At 49.4% G+C, this 26,660-nt stretch overlaps 1 protein-coding gene across 1 annotated transcript in view; it reads right to left on the bottom strand.

Annotated features, from left to right (window-relative positions):
- AK8 (adenylate kinase 8) overlaps positions 1–26,660 on the bottom strand; it is a 140,066-nt gene that overhangs the window by 73,104 nt on the left and 40,302 nt on the right. Inside the window, exons 6-10 of the mRNA XM_003794875.3 lie at positions 26,265–26,346; positions 25,523–25,594; positions 24,126–24,326; positions 20,739–20,870; positions 13,475–13,564 (exon numbers count right to left, since the gene is read on the bottom strand). Of these exons, the coding sequence (XP_003794923.1) occupies positions 13,475–13,564; positions 20,739–20,870; positions 24,126–24,326; positions 25,523–25,594; positions 26,265–26,346 (577 nt within the window). The remainder of the gene's footprint in view (positions 1–13,474; positions 13,565–20,738; positions 20,871–24,125; positions 24,327–25,522; positions 25,595–26,264; positions 26,347–26,660) is intronic.

Raw genomic sequence — 26,660 nt, 5'->3', positions numbered from 1 at the left:
CCCACACCTGCACACCCACACACATGACTGCACACCCCCACACCCACATACATGACTGCACACCCACACACGTGACTGCACACCCCCACACCTGCACGCCCACACACATGACTGCATATCCCACACCTGCACACCCACACATGACTGCACACCCACACACATGACTGCATATCCCACACCTGCACACCCCCACACATGACTGCACACTTCACACCTGCACACCCCCACACATGACTGCACATCCCCACACCTGCACGCCCACACACATGACTGCACACCCACACACCTGCACACCCACACACATGACTGCACACCCCCACACCTGCACACCCACACACATGACGGCACACCTCCACACCTACACACCCACACATGACTGCACACCCCCACACCCACATACATGACTACACACCCACACACCTACATATCCTCACACTCACACACATGACTGCACACCCACACACCTGCACACCCACACACCCACTGCACCCTCTTTCCTTCTCGCAGCCTTCCTTGGAGGGTGAGCCACAGTGCTGTTTCTCTTTCCCTCCCATGTCCAGTGTGGCTCCTGCGGCCTGGCGCCAAGGCCCACCCATTCCCGTAGAGGGCCCCATGAGAACCAGGTGGTTGGGAGAGGCTTAGAAAAGAAAAAGGACTGTGCAGGAGGAAAAAGGGTGCCTTTGGTTTTGTTTTAAATTTCCATTTCCTACATCCCGGTACTTGTCAAAAACAGGGCTCACACTGCCCACAGGGGACTCCTCGCCCGAAAGGCGTGAGCTCTGACCAGGTCCCCAGCTTACTGTCCCTGTAAACTACCACTCCTAGGAGATCATCACTCCACAGAAGGTTCTAATTCCTGGCGGCAGAGGCCCATAAGCCAACCGAAAATCCTGAGGGTCTCAGCAGGAGCCACAGGTTCATGTGTCGGGGTCTGGCCTGTGTCCCTCCGTGCGGCCATTTGTTTAGGACGTACTGCCACCTGCTGGTAGATCTTGGGCACTGCAGCCCGTGGCTAACACGCACTTGGCATTTAAGAACTGGGACGGGAACTGGCCACACCTTGCAACTCTTCAGGGTTGGGCAAGCCCCCTGACCCGGCATCTGGCTTGCTCTTTAGTAAACTTCAGTCACGTGCCCCAGACGAGCCCCTGGCTCGCAGGCTTTGGTTCCTCAGGCACAAGATGGAATGGGTGTCTTCTCAGATTTCTTTAGGTTCTTAACCCCAAACATTTAAAACTGTTTGCCAGCCCAATGGCATCATAAAAGAATTTCTTAATATTAGATTTGTTTCAAGTTTTAGATTAGAAAAATACCATTGGAAAGTAACTGTAAATAACTAGTACTTAGCAAATTATAAGCATATTTAATAGACATGCTCAGCTCGCCATGCTGTGCACAAATTGATAATTATTCTTAAAGTACATTTCTCAGGGGGATATGAAGATATCTGGGAAAACAAGAAGAGGTCGGCCAGGCTGTGTGTGAGCTGGATTGTTTCAAAGTTTGATGTGTTCACTCAGTGTTAGATTAGAGAGTTCAAGGAACCTGATTTCCCTTCTGTTTTAATGAAGTCAAGGCTCTAAATAAGTTTTTCTCCACATCCCAAGGGCAATCAGGATAAGAGTGAAAAAAGTCTTACAGGCTGCAGCTAGGAGAGCTGGGCCCAGTTTTCTGGGACACACAGACTAAGGCGTGTGTGCTTAGCACACAGTCTGAGCCTGGCACTCTTCCAAGCATGCATTTGTTCTAATATGAATAGGACTTCGCTTATTTTTCATCCTATGATAGAAGTAGTGACAGTATCCCACTTTACAGATTAGAAAAGGCACAGAAAGAGGAAGCGACTTGCCCAAGGCCACACAGCCAACAGATAATGGAGCTGGGACTTAAACCCAGAGATCCGGCTCTGGGGCTGCTCACTCAACCTCTGTGCCTATCTCCTGGCTTCAGAAAGGTGCAGTGATGAGAACAGGCCTGCCTTCTGTCCTCACTCTGCATTTCACTTGCATCCTGCCCTTAGGCCAGTCACCTTACCACCCAACTAGGGTTTCCTCCTTTTTAAAGGACAGAATTGGACCAGGCACCGTGACTCATGCCTGTAATCCTAGCACTCTGGGAGCCTGAGGCGAGTGGATTGCCTGAACTCACGAGTTTGAGAACAGCCTGAGCCACAGTTAAGACCTCACCTCTAAAAAAATAGCCAGGTGTTGTGGCAGGCACCCGTAATCTAGCTACTTGGGAGGCTGAAGCAAGAGAATCACTTAAGCCCAAGAGTTTAAGGTTTCTGTGAGCTATGATGCCATGGCACTCTACCAAGGGTGACAAAGTAAGACTCTGTCTCAGAAAAATAAAATAAAATAAAATACAGAATTGGACTTCAAAGCCCCTGAGGTATCACCAGTCCCTAGGTAGCACCTGTGAAGTCGTGGTGGGGCTCCCTCCTGAGGACTTACAAGGCTGTTCAGCCTTGGAAACACATGATGTCACCAATACAGAACAAAACTGAAATGCTCAAATCAAGTCTTCCCACAGGAGGCAGATTAAACATGGCCACATGTTCTGGGCTACTCTTCCCACGGTGAGAGGGGTGTCTGACCCCTCTCCCCTTGAATCTCGGCTGGCCTTGTCAACCAGCTCTATGAATAGAAGCAGGCAGAAGTGCATGCTGGGACTTCTGGGCCAGGTCCTCCCACCCTAACCACTGTTGCCCTTGGACTCTTTCCTTGGAATGCTATTCTAAGGGAAGCCAGCCATCATGTAAGACGACTGACTGACCTGGGGTGGCCATGCTGTGAGGAAGCCCAATGTGGCCACATGGAGAGGCTCCAAGGAGAGGGGAGACACCAGGCATGGGAATGAAGAATCCGTCTTGGACACACCAGCGGCCCCTGCAGATGCAACATGCAGATGAAGTTGACCCCAGAACCAAGACCCAGATGCAGGCCCCCACATGAACCAGGCCATGCTCTTTAGCAGTCTGAGCCATGCCAGCAAAGCCCAAGTCAGTGTAGAGTGAAGCAGAGTCAAGGCCTCCCTGCCATGCCCTGCCCCAGTCCTGATCCACTGACTCAGGAGCATAATCAACTACTCCTCAGTGGGATAGCTTGTTACGTGGTAATAGATTGTAGGAGCCCCAGACTTATAGCAAACCAGGGCTTTGCCAGTGCCCAGTTACTGCAGAGACCTGGTGCCAAGATAGGAATAGTCACAGGAAAAGAACAAGATCTCCAAAAGTCCATGTATGAAATACACACATCACCCAGCAGGGTTTGCTGCTACCACCATTCCTGCTGTAAGGATAGGACAGCTCTGTTCCTATCACTACTAACAGCGAGGAATCAGTAATTATTTGTTGTTGATGTGCCAGACACAGGGCTAACCATTTTACAGACACAATTCATTTTATACACAAAACTAGCCAATGAATCTGATCCTATGAACACTCCCCTTATAGATGGGAACTGAAGTACACTCTGAGAGGTGAGGGAGGGGCGTGCCCAAGGTCACACCACTGGGAAGTGGCAGTCTGAACCGGAAATGATCCTGTGGGAGTCCAGAGCCCCACCTGTACTCACAGCCTCCAGTGTCCCTCACCGCCCTTCCAGAAACCCTTTGGGCTGCATGCTCCCTCCTTCTCCCTGTCTCTTCAAACCTGGCAGGGTCTCACCTATACAGAAACTCAGGCATCGGAGAACAGCAGTCTGGGCTGGTGTTGTCTGCACCACAGGGACTGGGTCAAAGACCACATGCTCACCCATCACTCAAACATCAGCTGAGCTCTCACTGTGAGCCTACTGGGGCTGGGGACTGGAGAATCACCGACCAACCCACCCTGTGGAACAGACACTTGGTCAGGCAGACTGAGCACAGGCAAAAATTGGGGGTCCCAAATGAGGTCCAGCTTATTTCCCGGTGAACCAACCCAAGGCTGAAGGAGCTGAGAGTTAGAGCTGCCAAAATCACGGACATGCAAGTCAGAAGAGGTGAGAGGTGAGAGGAGAAGCTTCTCCCTCCCCTGCCTGCCTGCTCCCCTGTCTCCACGGGGTCTCTCTGGGGTGGGAGGATGAGAACAGGATTGTCCTCTGTACTCTGGGAAGGCTCCCACCTCTCTACCTCCTGCATGCCCCTGCCCCCATCTTGCCATCACCCTCTCTGCCCAGTGCCCCGTCACCCACAACTACCACTGCCCCCTTGTCACCCAGGGCAGTGGAGGCAGATACAAAGCTGCAGAGCATGGGCCCCTGGCCTCCCTCCCTCCCTCTGCACCGAGCATGGCTGTGGCAAGTTCTCTTGCGCAGGGAAACCTCAGTACTCGCTTCTAGGTGACAAACCCTAACAAATCCTATGTCCCTGATAGTAGGTGTAGGGACCACAGAGGGCTGCCAGGGAAGCCCCCTTCATCAGGCCCTGCCGCCTCCTCTGTGGACTCCACTCACAGCCTGGCGAGAAGGAACCAGTGTCAGCTCCTGCCAGTTGTGGGCATTCCCAGAGGGACAGGGGCTTCAAGCTGTAGCTGCCTGGGGGTCTGTGAGGGGCATGACTGCAGCTCTGGCCATGCCAGGGTCTGCCCAGACGGCTGTACCGGGACACCTCCTGGCTGGAGAAGAAGGGCCAGGGCCTCCAGGGTCAGGCCTGTCAGAGCCAATTTCACAGCTGAGTGGGTTGGAGGTTTTGTTCTTCTCCAAGGCCACTGGGGCTGCCGATGGAGAGGGGAATGCTTCCAGAAGCTCTGATCAGAGCAGGGATGACACTGTGCACTCTGGATCTCCTTGGACTTCCCAGAAATGTCTCGGTTTGGCTTGGTTTCTCTTTGTCACCTGGATGCCTGACACATAACAAGCGCTCAGAATACATTTAGTCCAGCAAGAAAATCTGTGGCTGCTCCCCCACAGTGGGCCCAGCTGGGTGACTAGCAACGGCACCACACCAGCTGGCACGGGCCCTGCTCCCACAGTGCCCACTCTTGCTGGGGAGAGAATTTCATTGAACAGATGCATGAATGACTCAAATGTCCCTTATTGCCTCAGTTTCCCTACTCGATTAGCCATTGCATAAGAAGCTTTTGGTGGCTCGGCGCCTGTAGGTCAGCCACATACACTGGAGCTGATGGGTTCAAACCCAGCCCAGCCCTGCCAAACAACAATAACTACAATCAAAAAATAGCCAGGCATTGTGGTGGGCGCCTGTAGTCCCAGCTACTTGGGAGACTGAGGCAAGAGAATCACTTAAGCCCAAGAGTCGGGTTGCTATAAGCTGTGATACCATAGCACTCTACTGAGGGCGACATAGTGAGACTCTGTCTCAAAAAAAAAAAGCTTTTGGTGACAGGCACTGGACCCCTGGCCAAGCATCATTTTAATACTCTAGAAAGATGAAGTGCACTTTTGTAATGAAAGTCTAGTTTGAAAAAACAAGGAGGTGGGTCCTTGTGGGGCAGGAGCCTAGGGACAAACTGGGGCACTGACTCCCTTCATTTCACCGTCCTCACTCCAGGGCCCTCTGGCCCCCAGCACACAGACACTGCTCTCACCTGCCAAGGTGTCTGGCTACCTCGGCCACGGCTCTCAGGCTTAAACAGACTCCCACCTATTTTCCATAAGGAAATCTTTGTAGCAGTCCCAGCGGAAAAGTCAAAAGTTTGACTTGAAAAAAGGAGCTACTTCAAAAGCATTGTCAGACCGAGGTGAGGGTTCCTGTAAAATGCATAAATTACAGGGGGCATCCATTAATCAGCCTCCAGGCCACCCTACTGTGGGGCCCCCCGGGGGGGGTGCCAGAGGGACCAAGTCTGACATCTAGGGAGGCAAAGCAAGAAAAAAATCCATGTTGAATAAAAAAGTAAATTAATGTGTTTATTACTTACTGCTTGGACTGTGCGTGTGTGTGTGTGTGTGTGTGTGTGTGTGTGTAGGAAAATGAAAGAAAATGTAGAGTTTTTTCAATAATAAAAAGGGAGTTGCACTGCAGGGCCCCTAAAGCTTGTGAAAAATTAAACTCGACGGATTCAAACTGTCCTATTTCCACTTCAAAAGAGAAAAGGCACTGAGCTCTTCCCAACTTAGCTTCAAACGCCCAGCACCCTAGAAAGTTTCTTTAAAAAAATAAAGGCTCCTGTTCCCCCAAGCACTGTACCGGTTACTGTACCCACTGTCTCTCCCTCTTCTAATTATACCCCTGTGAGTCTATTAATCAACTTGTAAATTATTTAGAGAGCCATGCGCTCTCTTCAGCTAGTACAAACACACCACATGCAAAGGCTTGCTGGAAACGGGCAGAGGTCCCTCCGGGTCTCCCCTCGCGGAGAGAAAGCTCGCAGCTTGCTGGGGCTGCTCTGCGGAAAACAAGAAATAGCATCTCGCTTACCTCCTCAGATGGGGAGGTTTATTTTGTCTTTCAACTCAGCAACTCTTTGCAAGTTTCTAACAAAAGAGAAAAGCTGGTCTATTGTCGAGTCTTTAGTGTGCATTTACTGATGAGAATATTAATTCCCCTAAAAAATGATGCACTTCGGCTGAGCTGTGATCCCCGCCTCCTGGGATCTGGACGCACAGAAAGCTCTTGCAAACGCTCCTAATCATCCCAATTTGGGTCTGGGCTGGCTTGTTTGTGTTAGGATGGCTGCATTTGCTGGGGTGAGGTCTCATTACCAGAAAGGGTGCAAATTAGAGTCTCGAATCCTCCTCAAATCTGCCGCCGCTTCTCAGGTTCTATTAGGCCATGAGGGACCTTCTCCAGGAAGAAATATTTAGGAAAATAGGAATGTGTGGGAGGGGGCACAGGTAACACTGGGTAATGATCTGTCTTCCCTGTTATCTCCTCCACACACTAGGACTTTTGCTTTTAGGGGAAAGTTATTACCAATTAAATAGCTGTTTTCTCGGCTGGAAGTAACACCGCCTGTGTCTGGTGTGTGCCAGGGAAGCCGGGCCTTCCCATAGCTGAAATTTCACCTGGGGAGATGCTGGCAGGGAAGGGGGCAGGTCACTTGGGAGCTCCTTGTAACTGGGCCAACAAGCCAGCAGGGCAGGTGCTGGGGTGTGTGGCCCGCACTCCTGGGGCCACACCCAGCCTGGTGGGTGTCTGAGCACACAGCTCCGCTCTGACGCATCTGGCTATTTGTAATCTTGTCCCTGGGTAGCCATTCTCTAGAGACAGTCTCAGCAGAGTGTGTGGGAAGGAGAACAGTTACCAGAGCCCGGCAGGAGCCAACCCTCTGAACCAAAGAGACAGTGGCATGTCACACATCAGGCCTGACAATTTGGAAATAGGTTATTTCTGCCGTCAACTGCCAGTGGACCTCCTTTAGGGCTGAGGTTTCCAGGAGAAGAGCTGGAAATAAAGCAGGGCAGCCTCCTTTACGGCAGGCTTAGGTTGAACAGCAGGGTAAGGCCGCTGGGCAGAATTGTTTTTTATATTAAGTGACAATTGGGGGAGGGGGGCAGAAACCTCAGAAATCTACTACCTAAGGGATCCAATGAACCCTACCCAGGTGATGGGCACACTTAACAGCCTGACTCCAGCATTGCGAACACCATCCATGTTATTTTCAAATAAAAAAAAAGAAGAAGAAAGAAAGAATTGGAAAACCCGACGTCCGGACAAGCAAAGACAAAGTGGAGAATTCCCCAGGAAGCTTCGGCTCTCCAGAATTTAGACAGTTCATAGTAGCCCTTTGGAGAGGATAAAGCCATGGGCAGGCGCGCGTTGTATGGACACGGCAGCCACTGCTAATTTAGGCTGAGAGTTGAGGTCTAGTAGCTCCTTTGCTGGTTTTGGAGAGAACACAGACAGAATGGCCAGAGCACACGGCAGTGACGGAGTCCCTCAGCGCCGACCACCTCATGTTAAATGATACAGAAACAGCTGAGAACTTATTTTTCCAAAAGCCCAGAACAGCTTTTACTTGTATTGCACCAACATAGAAGTGACAGGTGCTTCCCAGCCACTGAGGCTGCCTGATTTAAGCTCGACCCTGTTTGCCGTCTGTGGAGCAAACTCCCGTCGGCTTTAATGGAAGTCGCCTGCATAAAGAACGCAGCGTGTGCAGCCCTGGGGAATAAATTTGTTCTGTTCACTGCAGCTTGAGTCAGAATGAGTTTAGGAGGCCAGACCTATATATTTCAAAGTCCAGGGCACAGAATAAGCATCTCCCTAGCCCTCTGACCACGGGGCCGTCACCAGGTGCCCAGGATCAAGGGACTGGAGCGGGATACAGCGGGGCCCTGGAGACCCCAGCCCAGGAAATGTGGAAGGGCAGGAAACAGCAGTTATTAATTTTGCAGCTGATCCGAAAGAAGGAGGTGTTGGCAGCACCTGAGAGGACAAAAAAAGCACAGAACTAAGTCTGCAGAGGTCATGGCTGGGACATCATGAGGCCTGAGTGGGGAGATGAGAGCAAGTGGCTCCAGGGGAAAAGATGACATCTGGATCTGTTCAGCAGAGCCAGTGATGGCAGTGACGATGACCACGAGGGTGGCAAAGAGGCACGACAATAACAAAGCCACCGTCTCGGGGCATGCAGCTCCAAGGTGAGTGGGGAGAGGGCAGCAGGCTGTGACAGCAGGGGGTGCAGTTAGGAGCCCAGCACCCAGGGCCGGGAGGGACGGCCCCAGAAGAGCCCTCATTGTGCAGCGCGAGGGATGGTGAGGGTGAGCTTTCTACACTGGGTGGCTTCGGTGGTAGGAAGCCCCAGCAGAGACCTCACCAGCTCAGGGCTGCCAGAGGCCTCTATAATAATAATAATACTCTCCACTCCACTGGGGAGTGTCCCCAGCTGAGCAGAGTTTGGATTTCAGGTGTGGAAGCTCCTTGCATGCAGGAGAATGGCCAGGTGCTTTCCCATGTTCTGCGGGCGTCCAGGGCGGAGACATCTGAAATATACCTACAACTTTGAGGACGGAAATCTGAGATGCCTTGATGGGCCCCCAAAAGAGATAAAGGAGCAACTAGGGGCTGGCTCCCTCTTTTAGAAGCTTTGAAAGAGCTGGACATACCACCCTGTCCTTGAGTGTTCAGGAGCGGCCTCTCATGCCAGGGCAGCTATGGGAAGATGGCTATCACTGTTCCCTCCGCCCCTTTGCCTTCCTTCTCCCAGACAGGAGAGTCGCTCAGCAGGCTGGCCCCTCCAGCTCCCGCGCCCAGTGCAGAAGGATCTCCTTCCATTCTGACTCCACCAGTCAGGGCTCTTCCTGGGGCAGGTCTGCAGGCCCACCTCCCCATCACCACCACCCACATGGGGTGTGGCCATGACCTGGGATCCCAGCCACTTCTCCATATGATGTTTCCAGAGAACTCGGGGATCTGTCCCTAAAGGGTTCAGAACCCACAGATATGATTAGTTACCACCTCCAAAACAGACAGTGGCACACTGCAGGCTACGCAGCCCCGAGTCCCGGACTTCACGGATGCTCCATCTGGGAAGCAGGGGCTGCAGCCCGGCTGCCGACTGCAGTCGTTGGGAGGTGAGTGAGGCGGTGGTCGGCTGAGTACAGTTTCCTTCTTCAGCCCGACCTTCCCTTCAAAACCAACTTCTGTCAAGAATCATTTAAATTTCCTTCCTGTTTCACCGGCAGTGAAGCGGCCCCTGCCAGACCTGGCTGGTCCTGGCGCCTCCTTTGCGAGCTGAATGCTTTGGTTTTCTCGGCAGCTTCTCCGCAGCCCACTAATGAGGCCCTGTTAGTGGTTATGAATGTAAATGCATTCTTTGTTATCCCTGAGAGATCAGGATTAGTGAAATGACAGAAGTTATTGCTTCTGTTAGGAAGATATGATACTGGTTGTTGTTGTGTCTTTAATTGTGTAGAAAAGAGCAAAAGTAGAGAGCTACATAGTCTAAACAAACAAAAAGCCATGGAAGAAAAAACTTAGCCCAAAACATGGAAGATGGAAGCTGTGGCGTCTTGCTAACGTTATGGGAAATTGGGAAACATGAAGGCCGTCTCCTTTGCATTCACCAAAAACCGAATAGCAAAAACAAAAACAGCTCTGCCTTTGGAGGGGGGGGGCACAGACAGATTCCTTGGGTTTGTTGTTGGTGGCAGATGAATTAAGCTGTGTACCAGGCTAATGTGCTTTGCTTCAAGCAACTTCATTTTTGTCTCCATAAAAAGAACTAGCAGTGGATCCTGTTTGCCCAAAAGACACGGGTTGAATTGAGCAAATAAAATAATGCTCATACCTTATGTGAATTAAGGAACTGCAAAAGTCTGAGTCTTATAAGACCCATGAGGATGAGGCTGCCCTGTCAGAGGCGAGGAGCGTGGGAGGGAAACTAGGAGGCCAAAGGCGTCACGACCTGTAAAGAATCAACCTCCTAATGTGACCCTCCAGGAAGGCACAGAACTAAAGGACTGGGGCAAGTCACTGTCCAAAGAGTTGCTAAAACTACAAAGTCAGAATGTGCCTTGATATGTAGAGATTAAATACAGAAGATAGGCGTGAGGAAAAAATACGGGAAAAGTTAGACAACCCTAATAAGCAAAGAGCACTCACAAATGAATTAAGACAAAAAAAAAATGCTTACTTGGAAAACGAGCACAGGGGAAAATAGACTAAGGTTATAAGGAGGCAATTCACAAAAGATAAAATACACATGAACAATTATCTTATGAAAATATGTTCAAGTTTACTAACTCACTAATAATCAGAAAACCACAATTAAAAATAAATAAGTCGGCTCGGCACCTATAGCTCAGCTGGCTAAGGCGCCAGCCACGTACATCTAAGGTGGCGGGTTCGAATCCCCAGCCCGGACCCGCCAAACAACAATGACGGCTGCAACCAAAAAATAGCCGGGCGTTGTGGCGGGCACCTGTGGTCCCAGCTATTTGGGAGGCGGAGGCAGGAGACTCGCTTGAGCCCAGGAGTTGGAGGTTGCTGTGAGCTGTAATGCCACGACACTCTACCCAGGGGGACAGCTTGAGGCTCGGTCTCAAAAAATAAATAAATAAATAAATAAATAAGTCTTTGTCACCTAACAAATGGGCAAATATTAAAATGACTGGGTGCAGTAGACAGAATAATGTCTCTTCTTCACAGAGAGATGCCCACACCCTAATGGCCGGGACCTGTGAGCACGTCACCTGACACGGCAGAAAGGACTCTGCAGATGTGATGAAGTGAAGGGTCCTGGGATGCGGGATCGTCCTGGACCATGAGGTGGGGGCGGAGGGGTAATGTAATCCCAAGGGACCTCCTAAGAAAAAGGCAGGAGTGTCAGAGTCAGAGAAGGAGATGTGACCACAGAAGCAGAGGCCAGCAAGAGAGATGTGAAGATGCTACTCTGCTGGCTTCAAAGACAGGAGGAGGCCACGAGCCCAGGGACCCGGGCAGCCTCCAGGAGCTGGAAAAGGCAAGGAGACCAGTTCTCCCTCAGCGCCTCCTCAGGAAAGAATGCAGCCCTGCCAACACCTTGGTTTTAGGATTTCTGGCCTCCAGAACCATAAGATGCATGTGTTTGTGTGTTTTATTTATTTATTTAATCAATCTTTTGAGGCAGAGTCTTGCTTAGTCACCCAGGCTAGAGTGCTGTGGTATCATCATAGCTCACTGCAACCTCAAACTCTTGGGTTTAAGAGATCCTCTTGCCTCAGCCTCTTGAGTAGCTGGGACTACAGACACCCGCTATAACATCTGGCTAATTTTTCTGTTTCTAGTAGAGACAGGGCTCACTCTTCCTCACGGTGATCTTGAGCTCTGAGCTTATGGGATCCTCCTGCCTTTGCAAGAGTAGTAGTAGTACAGGCATAAGCACTGTACCCCACTGTATCCCACCTAAATTTGTGTTGCCCTAAACCACCAAGTGGTGCTCTAAGCAGGGATTCCTACCTCCACCCCAGCATCGAGAAGCTGGGGGCTTCAAGAAAGGCAAAGGTGGCTTCTTGGGGCCATGTAGCTGCCAGGCGGCACTGGATCTGAGCCAGACGGGGAAGCACCAAAGCTCATGCTGGCTTCTACCCTCCCCAGGGCCTGCTGCTGCCCCTCATTCTATGGACTACCACAGCCACCTAGGAGTAGACTCACTCACAGACCCGCCCAGCACAGGGCGTGGTTTCTGACGGATGCAGCTTTGCCCCACTGGGGACTAGGACATCTTAAGGAGGGGTGTGGGAGAGCTGGCCAGGGTGTCTCCTGGAGTGGGGGTGGGGCTTTCAGCCTGATCTCACCTGCTTCCTCATGCACTTGCTCGCTCAAGAAAATGGCAGAAGGTGAGGAGCTGCTGCAGGGAGGGCATGGTGCCTCCACAGTCCTTCCCATCAGCAAGGCCTCTCTATGGGACGGTGGGCCCACAGAGTAGAATCTGGTTTTTGTTTTTGTTTTTTTCTGAGACAGAATCTCACACTGTCACCCTGGGTAGAGTTGTCATGGCATCACAGTTCATAGCAACCTCCAACTCTTGGGCTCAAGTGATCCTCTTGCCTCAGCCTCCCTATACCTGGGACTACAGGCACCCACCACCACACCCAGGTATTTTTCAAGACAAGGGTCTTGCTCTTGTTCAGGCTGGTCTCGAACCTGTGAGCTCAGGCAATCCACCCGCCTCAGCCTCCCAGAGTGCTAGGATTGTAGGCGTGAACCACCCGGCTCTGCCCAGGATCTATTTATACATCAAGTGCACTAATCATAATTAAAAGATACTACACCCACATTGCTCACTATAAAATCAACTTCTGGGTTGATTTTCATAACAATAAGCATACATTCAGCCAGACTTACTGAGCTTGTATGGACTGCACAGAGGAGCTATGGCCCGTTAAGCAGGAGAGGAGATTGCAGGGGACGGGAAATTCACGGCCCCTGAGGAGATGCAGGGTCCCGAGCAGCCCTGCCAGGAATTAGCAGTGTGGGCTTAGCAGCTGAGTTTTGTCCCATGGCTCATCATGGACTCAAGAAGGTGGACTAAAATGATCTCAAATGTGCCCTTGCTGGAGCCAGATCCTGGGAGTCTACTGTAGACTGCAGAGGGGACCTGGAATGATTGCTGGGCTCGGCTTCCCCCACCAACCAGATGAGCACCAAGTCCCTCAAGACCAATGCCCCTCAGTACTCACAGCTGCAAAGCGGTCTGAACCTTTCCACTTCTGACTGCTGATGAAATGGGGATATTTGCCCATAGTATTTTTGTATAACAAATAATAAAGGATATGGGAAGCTCCACGGCCTCTCCTGGCTCTCAATTTTAAGTGTTACCAGTTATGAAAAGCAACATCCTTGTTCCTTAGAAACAGGAACATTCTAAGCCACGGTGGTGACCCTACCACGTCCACAAATCAGCGGGCTTGAGGTCAGGCGCCGACACCGAGAGGCCTTACTGAGGAGCAAGCTCCAGAGCCTCAGCTAGAGAGATAGCCCGGTTCCTATTTCCTGGATGTTTTCCCTAATTTTGAGTCCCAGATGCTCAGACAGCCTCCCGTGGAGAAAGTTCTCCCCAGAGCCTTGGAAGGTTGTGGCGGTTAGTGGGGACAGAGAGACTTACCCGCCATCTTCTTTTCAAAATAGGGCCGGATGAGCTCGCCAAACTTCGTCTGGTCTGCCACGGCCTCTTTCAGCAGCTGCCCACAGCAGACTGGGGAGAGAGGAACAGAAAGGCACCTGCTAAATTTTAAATAGGAGGAAGAATGAGGAAAAAAACAACCCAGTGTTGCTTGTTGGAGAAAAACGGTCACTGAGATAAATACAATAGAAAGGGGTTTTCTGTGTGGGGGATGTGTCCACGTCTAAGTAAATATCAAAGGGGGCTGGAAACGGGGAGTAGGAGGGAAGATGTGGAAGGGAAAGGAACATGAGGGCGAGGAGCTCGTCATCCCTGGACACCACCTGAGGACGCGCCGGGCAGAGTGGCCGACAGAGAAGCCCGTGTGCACGAGACCTGGCTACACCTCGACTTGACGGCAGAGACTGGCGCCCTGGGGTCACTGTCGAGGACCAACATTCAGATGGGAACAGGTGCCCCACGCTCACGCTGTTACTGCAGAGCAGAGGGCCCCAAGCGTGTTGCCGTCTCTATGGGACGGTGGGTCCACAAAATAGGACCCGTTTATCTACCAAGTGCACTAATCGTAATTAAAAGACACGCACTAGAGTTATCTAACCGGTCGCCACCGTCCGCCCTCGGATGCCTGCTCACCGTGAGCGAGAGCCCCCACTGCATCTCTGACCCTGAGCCCGGGAGGCAGCAAGTGCTGAGTGAATGAGCCCAGGCCACCATCCCCCCGGCTCTGAAAGCCCCTACTAACCAAAGGCAGAAGATTTAAGCTGTATTTTCATGAGTTGTTAATTGCACACTCTTAGTTTTCTTAACTTTATAGGGCTCAGGAGTTTTCTGCCAACAGTAAAGAACCTAAAAATCATCCTAAAATTAGCTGTAGAACGTGAATGTTTATGACATCCACCGTCACCAAAAATTCATTCCTCCGTAATGATCTGCTTAATTCACCATGTAAAGGGCAGCAATGATTTAATCTAAAGTTGTTAGAAGCTTCACTGGCAAGAGAAATATAAGGATAAAGGCTGATGATGGTAACTAAGACTTTTCCATATGCTAAGTATGCTTTGCCTTATTCAGATCTCACAACAACCTGTTGCTTTTTATTTTTATTTTATTTTTGTTTTGTTTTGTTTTTGAGACAGCGTCTTACTCCATTGCCCAGGCTAGAGTGCCGCAGCATCATCACAGCTCACAGCAACCTCAAACTCTTGGGCTCAAGCAATTCTCTTGCCTCAGCCTCCCAGGTGGCTGGGACTACAGGTGCCCACTACAATGCCTGGGTAGTTTTTCTATTTCAGTAAAGATAGGGTCTTGCTCTTGCTCAGGTTGGTCTCAAACTCCTGAGTTCAAGCAAGCCCCCATGAAGATTTCTGGAACTCCTCTGCACAACTCCACAGACTCTAGCCTACCTCCGCCTCCCAGGGTGTTAGCAACCTGTTGCTTTTTAGATAAGGAAACAGACTCAAAGAGATGAAATGAACTGTTTTATGGACAAGTCAGTAAGGGGCAGAGCTGGGATAAAAACTCAGGTCATCAACCCATATTTAGCTTCCAGTTCTGACTGTGAAGGAGTAACAGGCATCACATTTCACTTCTCTTACAGAAAGCTATGAAACTGAACGAAATATTTGAAGCAAATTCTTTTGAGTCCTTGGATAACAGGTCTGTAATCCCTGAGAGAGGGCAACACATAAAACAAGCCCCTGGATTTCTGCCTTTGGAAACTTTTTAAGCTGCAGCACAGGACAAGTGGAGCTCGGATGGAGCAGAATCTCCCTGGGTGGAGGAAACAAAGCTTGGCGTTCAAGGCTTTGAGATAGCCAGAGTCTGTGGAGCTGCGCAGAGGAGTTCCAGAAATCTTCCTGGGGGCTTGCTGAGGCTTTGGTCAGTACAAAATGGCTCATGAGGCCTGTTAGCTAAAAGCCACCAGGAAGTTGGGAACCGAATGGAATTCACACAATGCTGGGCGATGCTGGCACTGTGGCCGCCAGAGAGACAGGCTGAACACCCCCGATACTCAGCTGAGACTCCAGGAGGCCACACCTTAACTGTTAGGAGCCTCCAGCCCCAGTAAAAGCTCTAGTCCACCTTAACAGAGCCTAAAAATAAACTTCAAAGGAATTAAGTTGATCCTTCAATAAATTAACTGCCTGTTAGAACTCAATTCTTTCAAACTCAATATTTGTAAAGCAGTACCACACAATCCAGACTTTCAACAATGTGAGAAACACAGTGTCCAGCATGTAACCAAAGACTCCTTGACGGGCACAGAGAGGCAAGAAAATGACCTTTAAAGAAGAGAACGAGGCCACAGAATCAGATCAGGAAATGCTACATAGATCACAACTAACACACCAGGAATTTAGCATAGTTATTATAAATATATTTTAAACCTTAAAAGAAAAGACATTAAAATAAGTGAACAGATGGGAAAATCTCACCAGAGAATGGAAACTATAAAAATGAAACAGATGAAAATTCCAGAATTAGAAAATATACTATCTCAAATTTAAAAAAAGTCACTAGGGTTGGCTGCAATCAGTGAATTTGAAGACAGGAAAACAGGTAAGAGAAAGTATTCAGACTGAGGGATGGGAAAGGCCTGTAAGAACAGACCAGAACCTCAGGAATTAGGAGGAGAACGTCAGGGAGCCTAACACACATGTAACTGCAGTTCCAGAAGAAAAGACAGAGAGAGAAACTTGAGAAAATAATGACAGGACAATTTCGAAATTTGATTGAAAATGTCAAGCCTCACACCCAAGCATCTCTGAAATCCAAGCAGAATCAACTCAAAGTAAGGCACATTTTGATACATCTTAATTAAGTTGCTGAAAGCTAAAGAGAAAACAGGGGGTGGGGGAAGCTTCATATATAGGACAACAATGGTAAAAATAACCCAAGATCTCACTGGGAGAAATGTGAGCCAGAAGACAATGAAATGGCATTTTTTAAGTGCTAAGAGAAAAAAGCCAATCAATGTGATTTCTATATGGGGCAAAAACATCCTTAAAAAATGAAGGTGAAATAACGACACTTTCAGACACATAAAAACGAAGAGAATTTGTCAACATCAGATTTTTTTTTTTTTGTAGAGACAGAGTCTCACTCCATTACTCTTGGTAGAGTGCCGTGGCATCACACAGCTCACAGCAACCTCCAACTCCTGGGCTTATGGGATTCTCTTGCCTCAGCTTCCTGAGTAGCTGGGACTACAGGTGCCCACCACAATGCCCAGCCATTTTTTTGTTGCAGTTTGGCTGGGGCCAGGTTTGAACCCGTCACCCTCAGTATATGGGGCCGGCACCCTACCCACTGAGCCACAGGCGCCACCCACTGTCACCATCAGATTTTAACTATGAGATGTTAAAGGAAGTTCTTCAGGCTGAAATAAAATGATGTCATATGGAAACTTGGATCTAAACCAAGGGTGGAGTGTTAATATGTGGGTACACATGAAAGTCTTTCCCCTTTATATCTTAAGGTCTTTGAAAGATATATGACTGTGTAAATTAAAATAATTGTAATACATTGTGAGGTTTATAGCATTGGTAGAAGTAAACTGAATGACAGTAGCACAAAAGACAGGAGCCAGGTGGATGGAAATGCACTGCCGTAGCCCGTACGTCATTCCTGCAGTGGTGTGATTCTGACTCGACACAGGCCGTGACAAGTAGAGGGTGCATGTTTAATCTCTACAGCAACCACTGACAAAATAAAGGGAAGGGACATAGCTAAAAGTCAATAAAGGAAATAAAACCAATTACTAAAAGTATTTGGTTAATCCAAAAGATGACAGGAAAGGAAGAACAAAAACTGGATGACATAAACAGAAAATAAAAAAACAAGATGGCAGATTTGCAGCTGAGCATATGAAATTACTTAAACAGCATGGACTAAACACTTCAATCAACAGGCAGCAACTGTCAGACTAGATTTTTAAAAATGGCAAGATCCAACTATATGCTGTCCTCAAGACACATATTTAGAATACAAGATACAGATAGTCAGCTCGGCGCCTGTGGCTCAAGTGGCTAAGGCGCCAGCCACATACACCTACGGTGGCAGGTTCAAATCCAGCCCGGACCCGCCAAACAACAATAATGGCTGCAACCAAAAAAATGGCCAGGCGTTGTGGCGGGCGCCTATGGTCCCAGCTACTTGGGAGGCTGAGGCAGGAGACTCGCTTGAGCCCAGGAGTTGGAGGTTGCTGTGAGCTGTGATGCCACGGCACTCTACCCAGGGAGACAGCTTGAGGCTCTGTCTCAAAAAAAAAGATACAGATAGTCCAAAAGAAAAGGGATAAAGATATACCATACAGACATTAATCATAAAAAAGTTAGAGTAACTTTACATCAAAGTACACTTCAAGACAATGAGTGTTACTAGAGAGGCATTTCCTCACAATAAAAGGGTCATTTTAGGATGTGTTACCTAGTTCAGTGTAAGCATTTCACATTGTATATTGATAGATTACATTCAAAACCTAAACCTCCTCCAATGTTCAGTACCCTGAACCCCATAAATACATCAATGTACAAAGTTATGATTTAATAAAAAAAAATTGAAAAGAAAAAAAAGAGTCATTTTACCAGGAAAACTAACAAGTCTTGCTGTATACAGTGGGCCCTTCCACATCTGTTTCCATATATGTGGTTTCAACCAACTACAGATTGAAAATATTTGAGCAAGAAAAATTGTGTCTGTACTGGATGCGTACAGACGTTTTTTGTCGTTATTCCCTACACGATACAGTCTAACAACCATTGACACAGCATTTACATTGTATTAGGTAGCATAAGTAATCTAGATCTGATTTTAAACAGGAGATGCACGTAGTTTATGTCCAAATACTACACCACTTTGAATCAGGGACTTGAGCGTTCTGGATTTTGGTGTCTGAGGGAGGTCCCGGAACAAGCCCTCCACCATTGCTGAGGAACAACTGTACTCAGTTAACTAAAAAAGTACATGAAGCAAAAATTCACAGAGAAATAGATACATCCACCATTAAGAGTTGGAAATTTGGGGCCTGGTGCATTAACAGTTGGAAATTCGAGGCCTGGTGTAGTGGCTCACTCCTGTAATCCTAGCACTCTTGAGAAGCCAAGGCAGGTGGATTGTTTGAGCTCAGGAGTTCAAGATCAGCCTGAGCAAGAGTGAGACCCCCATCTCCACCAAAAAAATAGAAAAACTAGCGAGGCGTTGTGGCAGGCACCTGTGGTCCCAGCTATGCAGGAGGCTGAGGCATTAACCCCAGGAGTTTGAAGTTGCTGTAAGCTATATGACACCATGGCACTCTACACAGGGTGACAGAGTGAGACTCTGTCTCAAAAAAAAAAAAATTTAATGCATCTCTCTCAGTAACTAAACTGATAAATACAGCAAAAATCCTTATAGATGTAGAAGATTCGGACAACACTATGGAACAATCTTACCCTAACGGACATTTACAGAGTGCTATGTTCAACAACGCCAGAATATACTCTTTCCAAAAGCACATAGGAATTCACCAGTATGGACCCTGTATGTGCGCTATGAAAAAGCGCTAATAAATTTCAAAGGATCAAAATCAGTTTCCACAAGAAAACGTCTAAAAGAGTCTCACAATAGCTCTTTTAACCAGCCAAAATCATCATGAACTTTTCTATTTTCATTTTTGGAAGATTTTGGGGCAGTGATTTCATCTCTTCGTGATTGGCACATTGAGTGCAATTCAAATTGAAAAAACACTGTCCTCAAATTGGAGTGTCTGCACCGACCCAGCACAGCACAGAACATCTTTAGCCATAGCAGTGGCACGGTCAGATGCTGCCACTTCCTCTCAGACCCCCGGCACACAGGCTCCTGTGCTGTACCTCTCCACCCCCTCTCGTGAGGATGCGTGAGGGCAGCCACAGGTAGATGGCCACTGGGTCTTGACAAAGGAGCCACCCTCACCACTGCTGGAATCCAGTCTTTTTTTTTTTTTTTTTTTTTTGAGACGGAGCCTCAAGCTATCCCCCTGGGTAGAGTGCCATGGCATCATGCTCACAGCAACCTCCAACTCCTGGGCTCAAGCGAGTCTCCTGCCTCCGCCTCCCAACTAGCTGGGACCACAGGCGCCCGCCACAACGCCCGGCTATTTTTTGGTTGCAGCCGTCATTGTTGTTTGGCGGGTCCGGGCTGGGGATTCGAACCCGCCACCTCAGGTGTACGTGGCTGGCGCCTTAGCCAGTTGAGCCACAGGCGCCGAGCCTGGAATCCAGTCTTGTAACACTCTTCTACAGGTAAAATCAAAAGGAGAAGGAATTTTTTGAAATAATCGTTTTTTAAAAAAACTGATGCATGGAAAATTATTCTTTATTCTAAAGTATCTAATTAATTTTCCACAATAATCAAATTTGTACAGTAATAGTTCAGTTTTCTATCTTCATTTTATGGGTCTGATTTTTACCACTGATTCCTGGCTAGTCTGATTTTAAGTTGGAGGAGATCTAATTGAACGGCATTTTTATTCACAACTCGATCCTTCTGGGGCAGTGCATCTGTGGATTTGTGTATGTGCATGTGTGTGTCCTCCCTGTATGGTATGTGTGTAATTTGGGGCTTGTATGTATATTTACATATTTGGGGTACAGATCTCGTGTTTCCCTTAGCAAATAAAGTAGTGGCTTCTGGGGCTCGTGGAATGTGGGGGGCAGGGCCTCTAATCCCGGCCCCACTGTGTGTCTGTTGCAGTTGCTTCCTGCTCTCCAGGCTTTATCCTCCTGAACGCAGGCTGGCATCAAGACCACCTGGGAACAACCCGGGAAAGACCTGGAGAGCTGATTTCAATATTTTCTCTCTTCCTGGTAAAATATTTATTGAAACTGTGCAGAGCGAGAAGTCTTCCTCTGGTTCAGAAATTGTTTGCCTGTAAACACACTGACCTAGACTGGGGGAGCCAAGCGAGACCGGAGAAAATAAATAAACTGTAGGTGGCTATTATGCAGGAGTCGGGGCTAGACGCAGGCACCTGGGGCACCGCAGACAACCACAGCTCCAAAGGACATAAAAAATGACGACCGGAAACAGTGCCGGCTCTTTGGGCTGCAGATGTGTATTTATTGGTTAATGTTTTCATGGCAATATTCTTTAGGAGGGAAAAAAGTCTACCCCTGCAAAGATGGATAACTTAAAATTGTTAAGAACAGAGAGCAGGAAAGAAATGGAGGCTGGGCAGGGCGGAGGCAGGGAAAGCTCTGGGAGCCAGTGGCTCCCGGGCACTCACCGTTGACAAGGCTGTACTTCTGGGCCAGGAGGGCAGCTTGCAGACTTTTCCCACTGCCCAAGGGCCCACACAGCAGCACCCTGGGGGTGAACGGGGCATTGGATCGATGGTTGGTTTGAACGTAGGTCAGAGCTGGAAAGACAGGATATGAAGATAGTAAAGCCAGGCCCTAAAGAGCAGGAGGTGGCTGCACAGCCTCTGCTCTGGCTTTTTAACGGCAGTCATGATTTCTCTCTTTTACAGCACCCCGGAAACCCTCTGTGTGAAGTGGCAGGGGAAGGACCTATGTGGCCGGCCGGGCACCAGGGCGGGGAGGGGGCAGTGAAATCCACAGAAGCCTCCTCTAAAACGTGGTGCAGGCATCCGTGTGCACATCCCTCCATGTGGAAGCAGGGCAGATGGGAGATTGCCCTGGGACGCGGCAGCACACATGATAGGCTTGGGAGGTCTGAGGCCTGGCACCAAGCAGGTCTCCTGGGGCATGTGCACGCTGGCTTTCCACGGGGTGTGCAGAGTGGGACCAGGCAGGTCTCCAGGGGCAGGTGCACCCTGGCTTTCCACAGGGTGCGCACAGTGTCAGACACAGGCTTTGATGTGTGCGTCAGGCCACCCGGGGGCCTTGCACACAGGGACTTCTAAAGGACTCAGGAATTGGTGGAGAATAATTTGTGCGGCCGTACTCCAGGGACATCGACTTTGTTGCAAGCCTCCAAACAGTGGAGGCAGTGATCAAATAGGTCACGGGGTGAGCAGAGGCAGCCGGCGCAGCCCTGGCCTGCGGTGTGCCCCTGGCATTTGAGGAACAAAGGAACTAAGACAGGGGTGAGTGTCTCCGACAATGAGGTGGCCTGCGCCGTGGGGGCACCGATGCCAAAAAGCCACAGAGAGAAGCAACTGAACATCAAGCCAGGTCCCTCCTGCCAAGCTCAGAGAGGGACCCATGGGGACAGGCCAATGAGGCCATAAAAGGGCAGCATTTCAGGCACCTGAGCTGGGGGAGCTGCCTACAGATGAGGCGCCCACCCGCGCCCAGAGCCAGCCTCAGAGCAGGGTGTCCTTCCCCAGGCCTTGCCTCCTGCCGAGGTCCAAGGTCCACCCTGAGTGGCCCCATTATACCTGCCTGCCAGTCTGCTGGTTCTGGGTAAGGGCAAGCCACCCAAACCACCCACAGATATGCTGGTTTCCCTGACCTGGGCTATACTGACATTTGGGGCCCGTGATCCCCTGTGGTGGGGCTGTCCTGCGCATAGGAGGATAGTGACCAGCATTGCTGGGCTGTGAGGTGCCAGCAGCGCAATCCCAAGTTGTGGCAACCAAAAGCGGCTTTCTGACATTCCCAAACGACCCTGGGGCGTGGGGGGAGGCAAAACTGCCCGCAGCGGAGAACTACTGGGATATGTTCATTGTGCAAATTTTGAACTCCCAAATGTTTGTGAGAGTTTTTTAATTGGAAGGATCATGCTAGTGATCCTACAGTCCCCTCTTTTTAGAAGGAAAGGTACAAGAAAGTTAGAACTGAGTGTCTTCAAGGCTGTGATAATCACCCCCCACCCCAGTGGTAGCACACACGAAACACTCCACACGCAGCCCCCTTGTTTGACCCAGCAGCCCCACGAGGGGTATACTGTTCTTGTTCCCATTTTATAGATGAGTCGATTAGGCTCAGAGACTTGGCAGAGTTGGGGCAACTTTCCCAAAGTGCTGCATGGGTAACACGCCCCGGAGGGAAGCCCAGGGGAAGGGGTTCGGGCAAAGCTTCTCTTCATTCTCAGCCTTCCATGATCTGCAGAGCACAAACACTACAGGCAAAGCAGCCTGCTTACAAATGATGCTTAATTTACGGTAAATAACTAAGTTAATTAGAAGTAATGATCCCCCAGACAGTCGCAACATCTAATTATTCTTTTTAAAAATATGTGGTTGCTGGATGCGCTGCAGAGAGATTAAAAAAACAACACAGAGAGAATTTTGCATTCCAATTTTCAATTTATCTCTCTGCATTATTAATTAATAATAATTAATATTCAGACACTCACATTTTTATTTACAATTCCAGGCATGAATTCTTTATGAACGATCATATGAACTTTTAAATTTAATTAAGTAATTTGGAAGTAATTAATGCATAAATGCAGAATCATGCCATAAGATAAATGTTGTGGTTGTTTATCTTCAGAGCGCAGTGTTTGCTACTAAAGACCCTTCCGAGATGCAAAAATCACTAGGAAATTATAAGCCACCGTAAGCCTGGCATTTTGTAAAGTAGCATCATTCCTACACACTCGCCCGTTGGTTGACTGCCCCCTTCTGAGAGCCAGGCTGTGCCACCTGAGCAAAATCACATGCCTGGGTTCTCGGGAAAGCAAAGCTGTCCATGAAACAAGTCTATGAGCAGCAGAGGAGCTGGGAGAGCTGGCGGGGAAGTTTGAGGGAGTTCAGAACCACCTGTGCATCAAAACAAAACCTCTGTTGAAGAGATTTGAGAGAACATACCAAGAAAAGGACTTTATAAACTGGCATGTGTTTGAGATGACTAAAGCTCAACAAGACTTTTAAAAATTATAATACTGCTGCTTGGGACTAGAATTATTCTAACTTTCCCTCGTCTTCCTGGACAGGATGTTGAATCACGGTAACAGCAGCTGCGTCTGCTGTCCAGTGAGCCCTGGCCCTGTACCCGCTGCTGTGCCTGTACCCAGGCTGTGGGTACCTGAGTTGGGGAATCTCACTTAATCACTTAATCATCACCTATACCTGGGCCGATAGCACGAGTTTTGTTCCCACTTTAGAGATGACAAAGCTGCAACTCAGAGGGGTTACGAGACTGGCTGAAGCCTGCACAGCTGACCTGTGCTGGGGCTGAGATTTGAACAGTCAGGTTCAGCAACCCTCACAGGCTGCCTGAGCAGGGTGCTGCGAACACTGTTATTGCCACCGTGGTGCTCAGGGGCTTATCTCTGTGCCAAGAGGACTCACAACACCTGACTTATGTTGTGACTTTTGTTTTTGTGGTGATGAGTTTTATTTTTGTTCTAATCTTTATAAATTTTTCTTTCTTCTCCCTCAAGGTCAGGCCCACACTTCTCGATACTGTGTCTCTTCCACCCTGTCCTTCCTCTCTCCTCCCCGACCCCATCTCTTTCTGTCGGATCTGCTGTGGGCCGCAGATGGGTCCAAGTTTGCGTGCAGGACATTAGCCCAGGGCCTCTGAGGGGGTGCTCCTGAGCTGGGACCCTGGGCTGCCTGTGGCTTAACACCTGGGTCCCAGGTACATCCTGTACATGGGCTGCTTCCGGAGTGAGTGCGCTGGGCCAAGGAGGTAGAAGTTCATGGTGAACCAGGCCCTTGGACACGTGACCGGGAGAGGGGCTGCCTGTTTGTGTTTACCCTGGTAGAAGACGTCCACACACGGCTGGTCCGCACTGATGACTTTCAGGATTTTGGGGTAAGAAGGGAGGATCCTGACGATGTTCCTGTGGTACTCCAGCAGTCTCCGAGCCGTCTCCATCTCCGAGATACCACTTGGCACCATCAGGCGGCTCTGGATTTCAGACTGGGGGGGCCAGTCGAAGGTGGTGTGATAAATCTCTGCCAGGAGAGAGACACAGAGTCACACACCCAGGGCCACTGTGCACATGGCTGGATGCTTGCTGGCCTGGGGCCGGGGCCTGAGAATTCTGGGGGTGTGTGTGACTACAACAGGACAGTCACTGATGCCAGCACATCTAGGTGTGTCCTGGCTCCGCATCTGCCCTGACTGTGGCTACTGTTCCTGTAACAATAACAATAACAAAACAATGACACTGGTACAGGACCAGGGCAGCTCCTCCTGCTCTGGGCACTCCTACTTGTGCACCCGCCTGTAGACGGTCACCTCATCCTCACAGCAATCCCATCACAAAGTTGGTTTCAGGACTTTCATCCCCAAGTACAGATGAGAAAACTGAGTCTCAGACGAGTATTCTGTGTCTACAGCTGGACAGGGGAAGAGCCAGGGACCCACAGAGCCAGGTCTCTCTGTCACCAGAGCTTGAGCACTGGAGGCCAAGGACATACCCCCTTGGAATTGTCCAGTCATTTGTTCTGTTTTTTTGTTTTGCTACAGGGTCTGACTCTGTTTCCCAGGCTGGAGTGCTTTAGTGGCACAATCACAGCTCACTATAACCCCTGACTTCTGGGCTCAAGCTAGTACTACAGGTGTGCATGACCATTCCGGCTACTTTTTAATTTTTTTTGTAGAGATGGAGTTTCACTATGCTGCCCAGGATGGTCTTGAACTCCTAGCCTCAAGAGATCCTCCAGTCTCAGCCCTCAGCCTCCTAAAATGCTGGGATTAAAGGCATGAGCCACTGGGCCCAGCCCCAGCTGGTCTTTAAGACCCAACTCAAAAGTCTCGTCTCCACTCGCCAGTTATCCCTGTAGCACTCGTGCCTGGCTCTTCTGTATGTATGCCCAAGAGCTTGGGGCACAGCATTTGTTCCAGGGAGACACAGACACATTCCCTTGGTTCCACTGTGAGCTGAGCAGAGGTCAAGATCCACACTCTACTCTGGTTCTGCCACAAACAAGGCTCCCTCTCTAACCTGAATGGGCCTCCTTTCCTCAGAGCTGGAATTGTCCCCCAAGTGCCATCCAGCTCAGAGCCTCGCCTGTGGCATCTGTGCCTCTGCTTGCCTATGTGGCTTCTCCCACACGCCTCCCAGCAGGGTACAGCTCAGGAAACAGCAGGTGGGGCTGTTGTCGCTGAAACCCCATGGGCTGCGGCCAAGCTGCAATGGCCATACCTCCAGTATAAGGGTCGATCCTCTTCCCCAAGTTCCTCTCGATCAGGACCGTGTCTAGAGCACTCAGCAAGACTGGGCGGAGAAGAGGAGGAATGAAACCAGGCATGGTAGGCTGCAGGTGTCACACATTTAAACTTCAATCTTAGGACTGATAACTTATTTCATGGGTTTTTTTGTGCTGTGTAATGGCAGTAAAACAACCATCGCCCATCCCCATAAATGCCTAAAATAAGGGTCTTCTCAGCACCCAAACAAAATGAATATAAATAATCTCAGGACAGAGCTGGCCCACACTGAACATTCCCTCTGCTAACAATTTCTGCCGCCATAGAGGACACTGCAGAGAACACCTTTGAGCATACATCTCTGTCCCATTCTGGGTCATTTCCTAAAGAGAATTTCTAGGATATGGGACTCCTGGGATGAGGAATTACCAAGGTGAAAACAAAGCTCCTCTTTTCTTCAGAACCAGCACTGAATCCATTTGTGAAATGCTGGGATTGCAGGCAGCATTTACCATGAGCCACAGGGTCCAGTCCCATCTGGTCTTTAATACCCAACTCAGGGATCCGGTTCCCTTTGTAGAAAACTCAACTGTGCTGACCTCCTTTCTCTGGCTGGGTCACAGGCCCCTACAGCTCTAGTCTTGGCTGGAGCCTGGGCTGAGGCTCCGGAGGCCCGCAGTACGCAGCAGGACGCTCCCAGGCCCTCGTCGGCTGCAGCTGTGCTGGGAGCTACTCACCAACATGCCTGGGGATGATCCCCCGGCTCTGGATTATCAGCGCCTGCTCCCGGGTCTCAGGGATGCCATCCAGGATCCAGCCCTAGAGAGAATGTAGAAAGGCGCGCATCTATTTTAAGTTTTAGATTTTCATGTAGTTATTTTAAAAGAAATAGAACAGCACAAAAGAAAGACTAAAACTCTTAAGACAAAAGAACATAAATGCCTCTGATAACTTGCTTGCTTCCGTAAGCTACTGTCTGATACTCTCCTTCATGTCCTGACTTTTCCCACCACACACCATCCAGGTACTTCATGCTGGCGCAGCTCTTCATTGCCGCCATTTCAGTGTCACACCAAGAGATTATGCCACAGGTCCTTAATGAGGCCACTTCACAGCACATCTTGACTGCTAAT

The sequence above is a fragment of the Otolemur garnettii genome, unplaced genomic scaffold (assembly GCF_000181295.1).
Source record: "Otolemur garnettii isolate 467f Iridium unplaced genomic scaffold, OtoGar3 scaffold00087, whole genome shotgun sequence".
NCBI lineage: Eukaryota > Metazoa > Chordata > Mammalia > Primates > Galagidae > Otolemur > Otolemur garnettii.
Note: the sequence above shows the minus strand (reverse complement) of the source record. Positions and strands in the feature narration are given on the sequence as shown.